The following is a 14,789-nucleotide window of genomic DNA, read 5'->3' as shown; positions in this document are numbered from 1 at the left end:
TGCCTGAAGGAAGTGTGTCAACTTTGCACTAATCACATATTCAGTTCCTTTGAAATGAAAAGAAATTTCACTTAGTGCCTCAGAGATGACTGTAGAGTTGGTGTTGGGTTACATAATGAAACACAATATTTTTTTCTTACTTGTCAGAAAATAACCTCTTACAGGGACTCCCCCACAACCCCCCTCCCCACCCCACTTTCTAGAAAACAAGACACACTGTATCCTGTCCTCATTGGGTTTTTGCTCTGTATTTTGAACCAGGAGGACGTGGGCTGCGAGGAGAAGCTGTACTTTGGCTTGAATGAGTACAGCAAGTCTCTGCAGTGGGGGATCACGAGCCCACTTCTGAGATGTGACGAGACTTTTGAAAAAATGGTGAACACACTCTTGGAGAGGTAAATAGTAAATAAGGCCTTCTGCTCTTCTCTCTAGCGGTACTTGCAGATCTAAAATAGCCAAAAGCCTTTTGTGTCAGTGCTACAGGGTGTCTGATGGAGCCCTTGGGGATAACATGCAAAGGCCAAATTAAAACAGCCTTTCCTAAGATGCCCTACTATTGTTTTATGTGATCATCCAAGACCAATAAAGGAAAATACAACCAAAGTGGGCCGTTGCACTACTCTTCATGCTGAGTCAGCTTCCAGTCATGCTTCATTGCTGTCATCAGGAGATGGACAGGGCAGAGAGGGATTTGTTTATTCAAGACCCGCTTTTGGCCAGGCGTGGTGGCTCACGCCTGTAATCCCAGCACTTTGGGAGGCCAAGGCGGGTGGATCACGAGGTCAGGAGATCGAGACCATCCTGGCTAACACAGTGAAAAACCCGTCTCTACTAAAAATACAAAAAATTAGCCAGGTGTGGTGGCGGGCGTCTGTAGTCCCAGCTACTCGGGAGGCTGAGGCAGGAGAATGGCGTGAGCTGGGGAGGCGGAGCTTGCAGTGAGCTGAGGTGGCACCACTGCACTCCCGTCTGGGCGACAGAGCGAGACTCTATCTCAAAAAAAAAAAAAAAAAGACCCCCTTCTCTGAGCTCTGGCCTCTCCTACCTTACACCTCAGACTTTGATATTTTTCCCTCTTTTCTCCCCTGTCCACCACAGGCAAGGACCCTAAGATGATTCAGTAAAAACTAAACTTTACTATAAGAGATTTGAAGTATACACTGGAAGAAATTAAAGAGCAATCAGATAATTGAGATGAATTCAGTTCTTGGGGCACCTCCTCCAGTCCCTGACCTTAGGGATTAAGGAATATAACTCTTCTGTCTTCTCTTCCTTTTCTTAAAAAAAAAAAAGAAAAAGAAAAATCCCCAGTTCCAGATTAAACTCTGAAAGAGTTTTTTTCTCTCTGTCACCTTGAATCATAGACTGAAAGGTAGGTAGAGACATTCGAATTTACCTAACCTAATAAAGGTCCCTCTCTGCCCTCCACAATATTCTGTTTGCTCATCCAATGTTGGGGCAATTGGGCTTTATTTTATGAGGCCAATTCTAATTTTTAGTAGCTGTAGTTCTTCGAATGCCTTTAATTGATCATATTATTTAACATCTATTTAACAAACCTGCCCATGATTTTGCTAAGGAAAAAGAAAAGGAAATTAAAATGAGGACCTATGGATGCATCCTATTCAACATATTATAATACTGCATCCGGAAAGAGCGCCGGCTCAAGTAGGGTTTGGTATTTTTGCAGCTGTTGGATTTGGGAAGTCTTAACTGACACTGTGACATTAATCCTTTCACAGCACGTGTAGTCTTAATTTTCCGAAGTCATTCCATGAGTACCCCCTCTAAGCGTTCCTACCCACCTGTTACATCCACCAGCTTGAAATGCATCTTCTTTTTCTGGTAACATCATTCAGAGTTTCATAACTTTTATTTTAAATGATGGTCCCATCAACTTCCTGTTGTAGTTTTGTGCTACAAAAGTTGTAAGTATAGTTTAATGCAAGCATGACAGATTGGAGAAACTGTGCACTTCTAACTTCATGATTCCTTCAGAGTATGAAATAGAAATGCCAGATATCAAAGTTACCATTTATTCTAACTTTGGCTTTTCTACGTGGCCCAGCAAAAAAGCATTAAGCTTGAAACATAGATTATCTATACTTATTTCCTCCAGCCCAGTCACCCCAGCCTAATAGTAGTTATGACTTACTGAATACCTGAAGGGACCAGCCCAGGATTTATTGAACTGAAGGATTTCTTCATTTCTACCCAACCTGCTAAATCCTTGCAATGTGTGAAGACATTGCTAGAGACTGGATAAAATCGAGACCTAGCTTTGTCTCTGATCAGTTGTATGAACTGGGACAAGCAACTGAACTTCTCTCTGCCCCTGAACTCATTCTCTCTCTATGAAAAGGGAGAGTGGGCTAGGTGTGATGGCTCACGCCTGTAATCCCACCACTTTGGGAGGCCAAGGTGGGGTGGATCACCTGATGTCAGGAGTTCGAGACCAGCCTGGCCAACATGTTGAAACCCTGTCTCTACTAAAAATACAAAGAAAAAAAAGCCAGGCGTGGTGGCGGGCACTGTAATCCCAGCTATCCAGGAGGCTTAGGCAGGCAGAATCATTTGAACCCGGGAGGCGCAGGTTGCGGTGAACTGAGATTGCGCCATTGCACTCCAGTCCAAGCGAAAGAGCGAGACTCCATCTCAAAAAAAAAGAGGCCAGGCGCAGTGGCTCATATCTATAATCCCAGCACTTTGGGAGGCTGAGGCGGGCGGATCACCTGAGATCAGGAGTTCGAGACCAGCCTGATCAACATGGAGAAACCCTGTCTCTACTAAAAATACAAAATTAGCCGGGCACATGCCTGTAATCCCAGCTACTCAGGGGGCTGAGGCAGGAGAATCACTTGAACCCAGGAGGCAAAGGTTGCAGTGAGCCGAGATCGCGCTACTGCACTCCAGCATGCCAGCCTTGGTGACAGAGCGGGACTCCGTCTCAAAGAAAAACAAAAGACAGAGTTGTTCATATACAGGGCATATTGGTCCTTTCCAGTTCTAAAACACCTCAAAAGTGTTCATGTGTTATTCATTTGATAGCTGTCATTGGCATTTATTTGACCTGGAGGTTTTCTGTGCAAGGCCAATGGACCACTTGTTGTATTTTAAGTAGAATTATAGAATGGAATAAAGGTGAAGTCCCCCATCAGCCTAGCCAGCTGCTGGTGGCTACATTGCTACCAGATGGCAACCAGAAAGAAAGTGCACAGCCCCAGCCTTATTCTACCAGGCTCCATGAGAGCCTTGGCCAACCTTGGACCCAGGGCCCACTTTGCCAGCACCTGCTTTCTTTCTTTTTCTTTTCTTATTTTTTCTTATTTTCTTTTTCTTTGCTTGTTTCTTATTTCTTATTTTTATTTTCTTACTTTCTTTTCTTATTTTTCTTATTCTTATGGAGACCTAGTCAGCTCCCCAGACTCTCACTCTGTCGCCCAGGCTGGAGTGCAATGGCATGATCTTGGCTCACTGCAACCTCCGCCTCCCAGGTTCAAGTGACTGTCCTGCTTCAGCCTCCCAAGTAGCTGGGATTACAGGCATGTGCCTAATTTTTGTATTTTTAGTAGAGATGAGGTTTCACCATGTTGGCTAGGCTGGTCTCGAACTCCTGACCTCAAGTGATCCACCCACCTCGTCCTCCCAAAGTGCTGGAATTACAGGCGTGAGCCACCACGCCCAGCTTACTTTCTGTTTTTTAAAAAACATTATTTTTATTCAGCAGCAGCAGTACTGCTGGGCAGTGTGCTCAGGGTAGCCAGGCACCTGCTTTCTTGACTAGCAGCTCTCCATACCTGTAAGTGGGTCCTCTTTGCCAGTTCGTACTCATTTTGTCATCAGGCCTGGCTGAGGCATAGCACCAAAAGGTGAGATTTGTTTTCTGACTCCTCTATAATTGTAAAAACTGCCGATTTTAACAAAGGGATCCTCTTCCCTGGCAGTCCAGGCTTAGGGAAAAATGGTACCAAAGGCTGCTGCTACCAGGCTATTTCCTTGGCTCCCTTGACGGAGCCAGGTCTCAGGTGATGAGGCTACAACACTAGGGGGTGCTATTTCTCCAGTCAGCTCCAGGTTTCTCCAGCACCAAGGAACAGTTTATGGAAAGATAGAGATTGCTATCTGTGAAGCTGACCTCAGATTAGTAATAATAATTACCCTTTTTATGTCTAATACTCGACAGATATTACACTGATGCCTCCATTTCCTTTATTGTAATCTTATATATCAGAGAAATAAGTGGACAGTGCTGTCATTCTAATCCAATGCCACCAGCAAGAGGTGAGGATCCAGGGATTATCCATGATGACTATGGCAGCAATGAATGGAATAGACCAATGTGTCTCAGAATTTAATGTGGATGCAATTCCCCGGGAGTCTTGTTAAGCTTCAGATTCTGATTAGTAGGTCTGGGGTGGGGAGATTCAGCATTTCTAACAAGCTCCCAGGTGCTGCTGCTGCTGCTGTTGGTGGTCTATAGACCACAATTTGAGAAGAGAGGGTCTCTAGACAATCTCTAAACCCCTTTACTATGCTGTACTTATCCCAACAGGTTGATTTGCATGCTTCGGAAGCTCAGCCTTTTCCTTCCAGTGATGTGGGATCTCAAGTCATTCTAGAGCTAAAGCCCTACTGATCAGTAGCCCCTTCCCCACCATGCTTAATCTGCATTCTTACTGCACAGGCCTTGCTGCTCCCAGCTGGCCCTGCTGCCTGAGTGCTAGTGCCTTGTGTTCTGTTGAAGGTACCCCAGGCTGCACAGCATGGTCGTCCGCTGCTATCTTCTCATCCAGCAGTACTCTGAGGCTCTGATGGCTCTCACCACCATGGCGTCACTCCGAGACCACAGCACACCAGAAACACTCAGCATTATGGATGACCTCATCAGCTCCCCAGGCAAAAACAAAAGTGGGAGGGGACACATGCTCATTATCAGGGTGCCCTCGGTGCAGCTGGCGATGTTAGCCAAGGAGCGGCTACAGGAGGTGCGCGACAAACTGGGTCTGCAGTATCGGTTCGAGATCATCCTTGGGAACCCGGCCACTGAACTCAGTGTTGCAACTCACTTTGTGGCGCGATTAAAGGTTAGCCCTGGACAGACATTTCTCCTTTAAAATACCATTTGTTTCTCTTTTCTAGGAATCCTACATAGGTGGCTCAGGGGCCTGAGTTTAATAGATTTTTACACATGTGTACGTTTGATTTCCATGACAGTGATAAGGCTCAATGAAAGGACATACTCACTTTCTTAATTAGAACCAGTTTGTAAAGATTGCCCAGCCCCTTTATAGCAGGTGCATGCAGTTGGTCTTCCATGCTCTCCAACTGCAGGTGCAAAAAATGAGATGACCCAATTTGACCCCACGTTTATTGGCCTTGTTCAAGCTGCATGTAGCCCACGGCCATCTGTTTTCTCAGAAAAAAAGGTAAGCTGTCCTCTCAGACCTCTGGGGGGGTAACGCGTTAAGTATCCTCAACTCACTAATTCTTTTCTGTTCATCTAGCCTGTCTGTGAGCTCATGTCTAGAGTCGGTAAAGTATTGTTTCATCTTAGTTCTCAGAACTGTTCCTAGGCCCCTTGCATGTGGAATCCTCAACAGTTTGTTGTTTCTTTGTACTTGCTTTGACCCTCAGCCCCAAGGCTTTGGCTGGACTGAGACTTCGCCAGGCACCCTACAGAAGGATTTAGTGCATGACTGAGTCCCTCACTGCTCCCGCTGCACGGCCAGTGACTGACTGCTTCTCCCCTTCCTCTCCTGTCAGGCATCAGGGTGGGAGGAGTAGAACCCTCAACCAACTAACCTAACTCGGTTTTTCTGGGCCTACAATCCAGTGGGGCCTAGCCATTAGAAAACATTTAATCAAATATCCACCTACAAGTCGGTATGGAACTGAGCTAGTTTCTGTATGTCTGAGTTAGACCAACTTGTATCTGCACCCTATACATTAAATACTGAGCTAAATTGGGTTAAGGAAAATCTGGTTCAGCACAAATTTTATGAAAAGAAGGCACACAGTCTTGGGGGAATTTGCATTTTCACCCTGGGCTGCGGTTTCCCATCTGCAAAATGAGAGAATTGGGCTGTCTAATCTCTCAGAGTTCTACTTTGGGGATATTTATTTAGTGTTCAAAAATTGTTCTGGAGATGTAAATCTTCTTGTGTTCAGTTAGCTAACCTAAATTAAATAATCCAAAATGCAGACAAAATATCTTGTATTAGCTTGATAAGCAACTGGAACAAATAAAATTGTCCAAAAAATAGAAACTCCTATATTTAGAAGTTGTAACATTTATGTTTCATATATACATTCACAATTTTATGTTATAGTCATAGACTACATTACAGTGGAATTCCTAGGATGAAGAACAAAACTCCAGAAATGCTTCTTACAGTCTAATTCATGGAGACATGAATTACGGGCTTGAGAGTATTTGAACATTGCTAATGATGAAGAATTTGGAAAGGCGGACAATCAGCAGCACCGTGCTGAGTCTCCCACACCTGTTGCCAGAGATGACCTAAATGCACGTGAGGTTGCTGGGTCTTCTCCTGGGCTCTGTTAACACTGATTAAGTGAAGCTACTTATAGAGTCTTCAGCCATGTGTTCAGAAGGGCCAGTCACTAAGTCAGTATGAATCAGTCTGTCCTAAATAATTTACCCCTCTGGACCACTGCTGGAAAACCACAGTCAAGGCCTGAGGTTCTTCATCTGGCTGCTAGCTCATCAGAATCACCTGCAGGGCTTTCAAAGGGCGATTAGTTGAGGATCCCTGTGCCCTAAACGAAGGGGGCCTCAAGTTGTTACTTCTCAAGGCAGTGTTATACTTCCTCAATTGGTATGAGTAGCTGCCAGGCAACAAGTAAGCATAAGAGAGTCCTATATTCTGGCCGTTGTGATGGCTCATGTCTGTAGTCCCAGCTACCTGGGAGCCTGAGGCAGGAGGACTGCTTGAGCCCGGAATTTGAGGCTGCAGTGAACTATGATCCCACCACTGCACTCTAGCCTGTGCAACATAGTGAGACCCTGTCTCTTAAAAATATATAAAAATAAACAAGTCCCCAATTCTCAAATTCGCTGGATCACATCAGTCCTTTTTACACTCTGTATCTGTGTGGGAGTAAAAATATGAGATCATGTTGGGATGTTCACATCCTAAGCAAGACTGAATTGTCAAGTAGATTCTGGTTCACTCATTTATTTCTAAGTCACCAACCTCCTTCACCATTTTCAGGATGGCAAGATTGTGCCTGCTATCTCTACTTTTTGGTAAAATCCAACACTACTTCTATTACGTGATCTTCTTTTTGTGCTTACCCCTAATTATCCTATTATGTATTGTGGTTAACTTATACTGATGATGACTCCTTTGGAAGGACACAGAGTTTAAGCCAGTTCCTCCAGAAGGCAGGGGAAGCTTTCATTAGATGTCCTTGGTCTTAAGCCTCATATTATCCTTGAACTCAATGATCACCCCATCTTTTGTGTTGTGCTTCTGCAATAAAATCATCTTGTGGGCCTGATTGATGCACAGTAGAACTGCAGCCGTCAATCATCAGAAGTAGCAATGTGATGGAAAAGCATTTTATAGTGGGTTTGGCTAGCTGTGGTTGGTCAAGAGTAAAAGTGAGATTTGACTACTAATCTTCTGAAAATAAATATCCTCATATAGACCAGGAGCAGTAGCTCATGCCTATAATCCCAGCACTTTGGGAGACCGAGGCGGGCAGATCGTGTGAGGTCAGAAGTTCAAGACCAGCTTGGCCAACATGGCAAAACCCCATCTCTACTAAAAATACAAAAATTAGCCAGGTGCGGTGGCCGGCATCACGTCAGGGATGCCGTGCATCCAGTGTGAAGGCGATTGCTAAAGTGATTTCTGTTCCAGAATGGTTTGCTTTAAATGACGCAATGTTATGGTTCCCCTTGACATGAAATGGTATGGAAAATTAAATTTTTATAGAGCATTTTTCTTCTAGCATTAAAAAAATCTTTTTGACACATTGATTTTTCTAAAACACGGAAAGTCTGTGAAACTTGTAAACAGTTACGTAGGTTCCCTATTTCCCCTTAGTATGCACATATATAATAAAAGATTGGACAACAAGTAAAAGCCTAAGAATGGTTAAGCTTCTTCCAGTTTTACAAATTATAGAAATTTTATTTGAAATGATTGCGGGAATGTTTATTACTAAAGACTGGCTTTTCTTTATTGAGCCTTTTATAGGCATCAACAAATCATCAATCAAATCCTATTATCTTTTGCCTGGTGACTTTCTTTCTATCCCATTTTGTGCTTAGTAAAGGAAGTACCAGTCTATTTTAAAATAAAATTGTATGCTTTACTGGCCAGGTGTAGTGGCTCACACCTGTCCACAGTACTCCAGCCTGGGCAATAGAGCAAGACTCCGTCTCAAAAAACAAAAAAAATTGTATGCATTACTTAACACCTTGCTTCTTAGTCTTTTCCCCTAAAGCATTATCAGAAATGTCCGTTCATTGCTTATAATAACTCCTGCTAGAAAGGTAATAAAAAGGATAGGTACATGGTACACACTTAATGAAAAGTAGTAGAAACCACCTTATCTACTTAAGAGATGGTCATTTTTCTTTCTGTTCTAAAATAGACACATTGGTAAGATCATTTTACTTTTGAATATTTTTCAAATTGGTGGGATTACTTTTCATTGATATATTCATGTTTTCAAGATTGGTGTTCCATTTATTAAAGATACATGTGTCTACTTATATGTGTGTTTATATGAAAAATTGATACTTATTTGAGAAACCATGAGCAAATTACATTACTCCTCCAAATGAAGGGCATTTTCATTTTGTTGTTTTTTTCTCAATCCAGGTCTGGTTATATTTTTAGTCTTCTTGAGAGAGATTGTTTCAAGGCCCTAAGCCAATAATTGCCTGTTAGTTATTTTAAAAGCCAGTAAAGCAAGAAGGAGGGAAAATAACTATCAAAAGTGGTTCATTGTTTTCATTATTTTCTTGGTGAAATGTCTGTTTTAATGGAATTCTGAGATTCTTTTCTGAGTCATTCACAACTGAAACTGTCTTTTTCAGTCTTCCAATCCCAAGAATTTCTCCAATATGTGAAGAAAGTATATTTAAGTGCCTTGATTCAGGTAGTTTAGCCAGGATTTCTGTAAGGTTTCCATCACTAGTGGCATATTTCACATTGTATGTGTTTTTGGCTTGTGTTACTAATGCCTGAGGTATACCAGCATCTCCCGTTTTATCCTCCTGAGATAAAAAACTACAGCCCACCTTCCTGCAGAAATGCCTTGTATATGCGATGTAGTAGCAATTAAAATACACATACATACACATATATAAACACTTAGTAGAGTCATTTTAAAGCACAGTATGTCTAAAATCTGGACTTAGAAACCTGTAAAAAAGGTAGAAACTTAAATGAGAGTTTTAATTTTAACATATGGGTCTCTTGCTATAGAGTTGGAGAGGAAGTGAACCAGAAGAGTGGATCCCTCGGACATACCAAGATTTAGACGGTCTGCCTTGTATTGTGATATTAACTGGCAAAGATCCTCTTGGAGAAACCTTTCCCAGGTACAATTTCAATAATTAATTCCATTTTTCATCAGTTGCCCAGCTGAACTGATGATTAAAACTTGGCTGATCGCCCAGTCATTTCCTTTGTTTTTCAGGTAATGAGAAGAGGATGGTTTTATGCAGGGATATAATACATACAGCCATACCACCTTCTTTTATTATTTTTTTTAAGCTTTCCAGAGAGCATTCAGTAATTTTGGAAACAGGTGATAGCCACATTTGAGAAATGTCAGAGAGGCAGGGAGGAAAAGCAGGATTTTTTTTTTTTTTTTTTTTGATAAAGTGCTTTGTCTTTGTTAATCTGCTATTCCTGCGCCCCTCAAGGATCTAGACTCCGCAGACTGCAGGGCAACAACAATAAAAGCATTAGTTGAATGCTTACTGTGCGTGTCAGGCAGTGTCCTGAATGCCTTACCTGTATTCAGTCCTTACAACCACCATATGCGCCCGACACTACTATCCACTCTTTTTATATTCGAAGAAAATGAAGCACAGAGAAATGAAGGTCATAACAGCTGGGAGGTGGCAGAGCTGAGGTTTCGGTCAAGGCTCACCTGGCACTGAAACCTAGGATTTTAACTGCTGTGTGCTGCATCCAGATCACCAGGCACACATACACATTGCGTGCTTGGCCAGATGGACTCACCAACACCACAATTACTTTTGTTCAGGTCTTTGAAGTACTGTGACCTCCGGTTAATTGACTCAAGCTATTTAACTCGCACGGCCTTGGAGCAGGAGGTGGGTCTGGCATGCTGCTATGTCTCTAAAGAGGTCATCCGGGGACCCACTGTTGCCCTGGACCTCAGCGGGAAGGAGCAGGAGAGAGCTGCTGTCAGTGAGAACGACTCCGATGAGCTGCTCATCGACCTGGAGCAGCCCCAGAGCAACAGCAGCGCCGTCACAGGGACCTCCGGTCAGTACTTTCTTTTCTCTTTCATGGCGTGAGAGACATGAGTCAGGAGGTGTGTAGGAATGTAGAAGGCAGAGGCATTTACTGACACCCCGACAGCCTTCAGAGGAGACTTCAGGACTGGCATTCTCTCCAGACCCAGCTCCAGGGGGGTGATGCTTGGAAAACATGACTGTTGAACAGTCACAAAATACTTTTCTGGGTAAACATTTAAGGAAGAGCTTGCTAACAGGCTAAAAACTACTTTATCAACCCTAGCCTGTACCATTTTCCCTAGTCTTTTCTACCCTTAATCATCTCATGGTTATTATGCATCTCATATTTGCACAAAGGCCCTGTTTTTCTTCCAGGTCCTGAAGCTGTAAGTTTGTGCTAAATGGCTTAGTACCTGGCACAAAATGTTTCATTGAATGTGAATGAATGAACGAATGAGTGAATGAATGGCTTTTCTAAACAGTTAACAGCAAGCATTGTATGGTGAGGGCTCCTCTGGGGCCAGTGTGGATGTGAAGCCCACCCTGCAGCCTGCCGGCCCCTATCTTGCAGCATTACTGCAGGTCTGTGGCAGTGCCTGGCATGAATTTTCTTCGGATAAATTGTATTACAGCAAATGCAGCACTCTTTCCATTTTTTCTGATTATGAAAGTAATAAAGCTTAATGCAGAAAACATGGAAAATGTTGGCCGGGAGCAGTGGGCCTGTAATCCTAGCACTTTGGGAGGCCAAGGCAGGTGGATCACCTGAGGTCAGGAGTTCGAGACCAGCCTGGCCAACATGGTGAAACCCCATCTCTACTAAAAATACAGTTAGCTGGGCGTGGTGGCTCACGCCTGTAGTCCCAGCTACCCTGGAGGCTGAGGCAGGAGAATCACTTGAACCCAGGAGATGGAGGTTGCAATGAGCCAAGACGGCACCACTGCACTCCATTCTGGGCGACAAGAGGAAAATTCTGTCAAAAAAAGAAAAAAGGATAAAAAGAGAAAGAAAAGGAAAGGAAAAAACGTTAACAAAGTACAGAGAATTCTGAGATTAAAAATGAAACACACCCCCCGCCTTCTCCCCTCAGCCCCCCTTTTTGTGTGTGGGGGACAGAGTTTCTTGCCGCCCAGGCTGGAGTGCAGGGGCACGGTCTCGGCTCACTGCAACCTCCGCCTCCTGGGTTCAAGTGATTCTTCTGCCTCAGCCTCCTGAATAGCTGGGATTACAGGCGCGCACCAGCACGCCCAGCTAACTTTTGTATTTTTACTAGAGATGAGGTTTCACCATATTGGCCAGGCTGCTCTCAAACCCCTGACCTGAGGTGATCCACGCACCTCAGCCTCCCAAAGTGCTGGAATTACAGACGTGAGCCACCGCGCCCAGCCCCTCACCCTTTTTTTGAACTATCATTGAGATCCATCACTCTGATATGCGAACATACAATTTTGTCCAAAAGCAGCACTGGTCTTCCTGTCCATTCTGGCAGCAGCTGTTGGATGGCTCTGGGCAGGAATGGAGGAGGAGGGGTCTGTAGGGTTTGCTGTTGATAGTGACCCTCAGCCTGGAGGAGCTGGAGCTGCCCTGCTCCCACACACGCGCGGCTGCTCCCCCAGCCAGGGGTTAGGGCTGACCATGTGGACCCCTCTACCTGCCTCAACCCCACCGCAACAGGCTCCCCAATTTTCTCTCTGAGAGCAGTTTCAGAATAGAGTCAAGGGGTTTGAAGGATAGTAAAGGTTCACAGTAGGGGGATGGGGAATAATATCTGGAAGCTTTTGGATACCAGCATGAGGAGGAGGAGTGCAGCCTGTACTTCCTCCCTGTGGTTCTTCCATCCCACTCCTTCCTCTCCCTCACTTGAGGAGCTGCCCCACAAAGTAAGCTCTTCCTTGGCCTTGCTCTGCTGAACTCACAAAGGTGTTTGCCCTTGGCTACTTTGTCCCTCCCTACAGGCCATGCTCACGACACAGAGCACAGGGACCCCAGCCATGGCTGACTCAGAGGGTGACGGGGAGGTTCGCTGCCCAGAACGCACAGTGCTGTGGGGGGAAGGCAAGCTCTCCCCCAAGGCGGAGAGACACAGGCAGCCGAGCCAGTGAAGGGGCGGGTTTTAATCATGTCTTGTTGATGGCTGTTCATTCAGGATCTCCCAAGGTTGGGATTCGACCTCCAGGTCTGGGCAGCAACAAGACTAGCTCAGATAGGGCCTTTAGTTGAGCTTTTGGTTTGTCTTTAAACCAAAGAGTGGCTGGTCTATCAGGAGGACACACATACTTGAAAGGAACTGGCCAAATGCGTGGGGCTGCTTTAGGGAAAAGCCACCGGCCTTGGAGTCGTGTGTGTCTACACCCGCTTTGTGCGAAGGCATTCCCCACCCTAGCTTGGGAGTCCGTGGAAGGGGCTGCAGTCCAGGGAGCTGATCTGAAGCCAAAGGCATGAGGCCCTCAGCCCCTAGAAGGAAGCCAGTGCTGCCAGGACAGGACTTGAATGTGGAGCCTGTGTTGGGTGGGGCCCTGGGAAGAATCAGAAGGCAGACCCAAACCAGGTCATGAGGAGCCTTTAGTAGTGGGGCTGTTTACTAAGATGTGAACAGAACTTGGAAAAGGAGCAAGAGGTGTGCTGTGCTGGGGGGTGGTTAACCCCAGGGAGCCCTGGCCACCGTGGGCCTGACACAGGGAGGGGTGGGAGCACCTCTCCAGACCTGAGCTGCAGCCCACAGTAGAGAAAGGTGGTCCACCCCTGGTGACCACGCAAGGGGAAGCCAGGGAAGCAGCACCCCATCTCCTGCTGGTGGCTCCCATTGGCCAAACCCACTGAGAAGCCAGGGCAAGGAAGCAACATGGAGCAGTGTGCAGAGCAGCAAAGGGAAGATTTCTTGCTCAGGGTCTGCAGCCACAGAGCCGAGCCCAGTGTCCACTGCTCTCCCGGCCTTCGCCTCCTTCCCAGAGCTGCCAGGAGCCTGAGAGCGCACACCTTACATCAGTAACAGCACTGCTGTGGGGTGGGTTCTGTCTGTTCTCTCAACAGGTTCCATCATGGAGAATGGAGTGAGCTCTTCCAGCACAGCTGACAAGTCCCAGAAGCAGTCCCTGACCCCCAGCTTCCAGAGCCCAGCCACTAGTCTGGGCCTGGATGAAGGGGTCTCTGCCAGCTCAGCTGGAGCCGGAGCCGGGGAGACTCTGAAGCAGGAGTGTGACTCCCTGGGCCCCCAGATGGCGAGCAGCACCACCTCCAAGCCACCATCGTCGTCCTCAGGACCCAGGACCCTCCCATGGCAGGGACAGCCCATCAGAGGCTGCCGGGGCCCGCATGCAGCCCTGCCACCAGTGGTGATCCTATCCAAAGCGGCCTACAGCCTCCTAGGCTCCCAGAAGAGTGGCAAGCTGCCATCCTCCTCATCCCTGCTGCCCCACGCCGACGTGGCCTGGGTGAGCTCCCTGCGGCCGCTCCTGAACAAGGACATGAGCAGCGAGGAGCAGTCCCTCTACTACAGGCAGTGGACCTCGACCCGGCAGCACCACGCCGACTACAGCAACCAGCTGGACCCGGCCTCTGGCACCCGAAACTTCCACCCCCGGCGGCTCCTGCTGACAGGGCCCCCACAGGTAGGGCCAAGCCAGCCTGGGCCGTTTCTTAGGCTGGGGTTGGCACGTCTTCCCCAAGAAGTAGAAGCCAGAGAACCTCTTGGGGGTGGAGCAGGTGTGACAGAGCAATGAGGACCTCATTCAGGCCTCTCAGGCAGGAGACTGCAAAGCCAAGGTGTGAAATCTCTTTTCTCTTTTCCTCCCCTCTCTTCCCCACCTCCACTCCTCCCCAATTAAAAATCTTTCCGTTAGGTGGGAAAGACAGGCTCCTATTTACAGTTCCTCAGGATCCTCTTCCGCATGCTCATCAGGCTCCTGGAGGTGGATGTGTATGACGAGGAGGAGATCAACACCGGTGAGTGCTGAGCCCAAGGACTGGGCAGAGGGACAAGAGACAAAGACATTGAACTGCAAATCCCGGGAACTTGCTTTTGGCTTCTGGGATTTCTACAGTACCTAACCTGCAGTTATTGGGAGGCTAAAGATAATGTGCCCAAGGCCAGGCATGGTGGCTCACGCCGGTCATCTCAGCACTTTGGGAGGCCAAGGCGGGCAGATCACCTGAGATCAGGAGTTCAAGACCAGCCTGGGCAACATGGTGAAACCCCATCTCTACTGAAAATACAAAAATTAGCCAATCACGGTGGTACACACCTGTAATTCCAGCTACTCAGAAGGCTAAGGCAGGAGAATCACTTGAACCCACCAGGCGGGTTGCAGTGAGCCA

The 14,789-nt window shown here is 46.4% G+C and overlaps 1 protein-coding gene across 1 annotated transcript in view; it reads left to right on the top strand.

The window, feature by feature from the left end:
• GREB1L (GREB1 like retinoic acid receptor coactivator) overlaps positions 1-14,789 on the top strand; it is a 305,480-nt gene that overhangs the window by 264,422 nt on the left and 26,269 nt on the right. The window contains exons 18-23 of the mRNA XM_033178167.1: positions 262-395; positions 4,745-5,084; positions 9,468-9,583; positions 10,258-10,502; positions 13,506-14,083; positions 14,315-14,417. Of these exons, the coding sequence (XP_033034058.1) occupies positions 262-395; positions 4,745-5,084; positions 9,468-9,583; positions 10,258-10,502; positions 13,506-14,083; positions 14,315-14,417 (1,516 nt within the window). The remainder of the gene's footprint in view (positions 1-261; positions 396-4,744; positions 5,085-9,467; positions 9,584-10,257; positions 10,503-13,505; positions 14,084-14,314; positions 14,418-14,789) is intronic.

This window comes from Trachypithecus francoisi, unplaced genomic scaffold, assembly GCF_009764315.1.
Source record: "Trachypithecus francoisi isolate TF-2019V2 unplaced genomic scaffold, Tfra_2.0 Lachesis_group19, whole genome shotgun sequence".
Taxonomy (NCBI): Eukaryota; Metazoa; Chordata; class Mammalia; order Primates; family Cercopithecidae; genus Trachypithecus; species Trachypithecus francoisi.
This window is presented reverse-complemented; position numbering and strand designations above follow the sequence as displayed.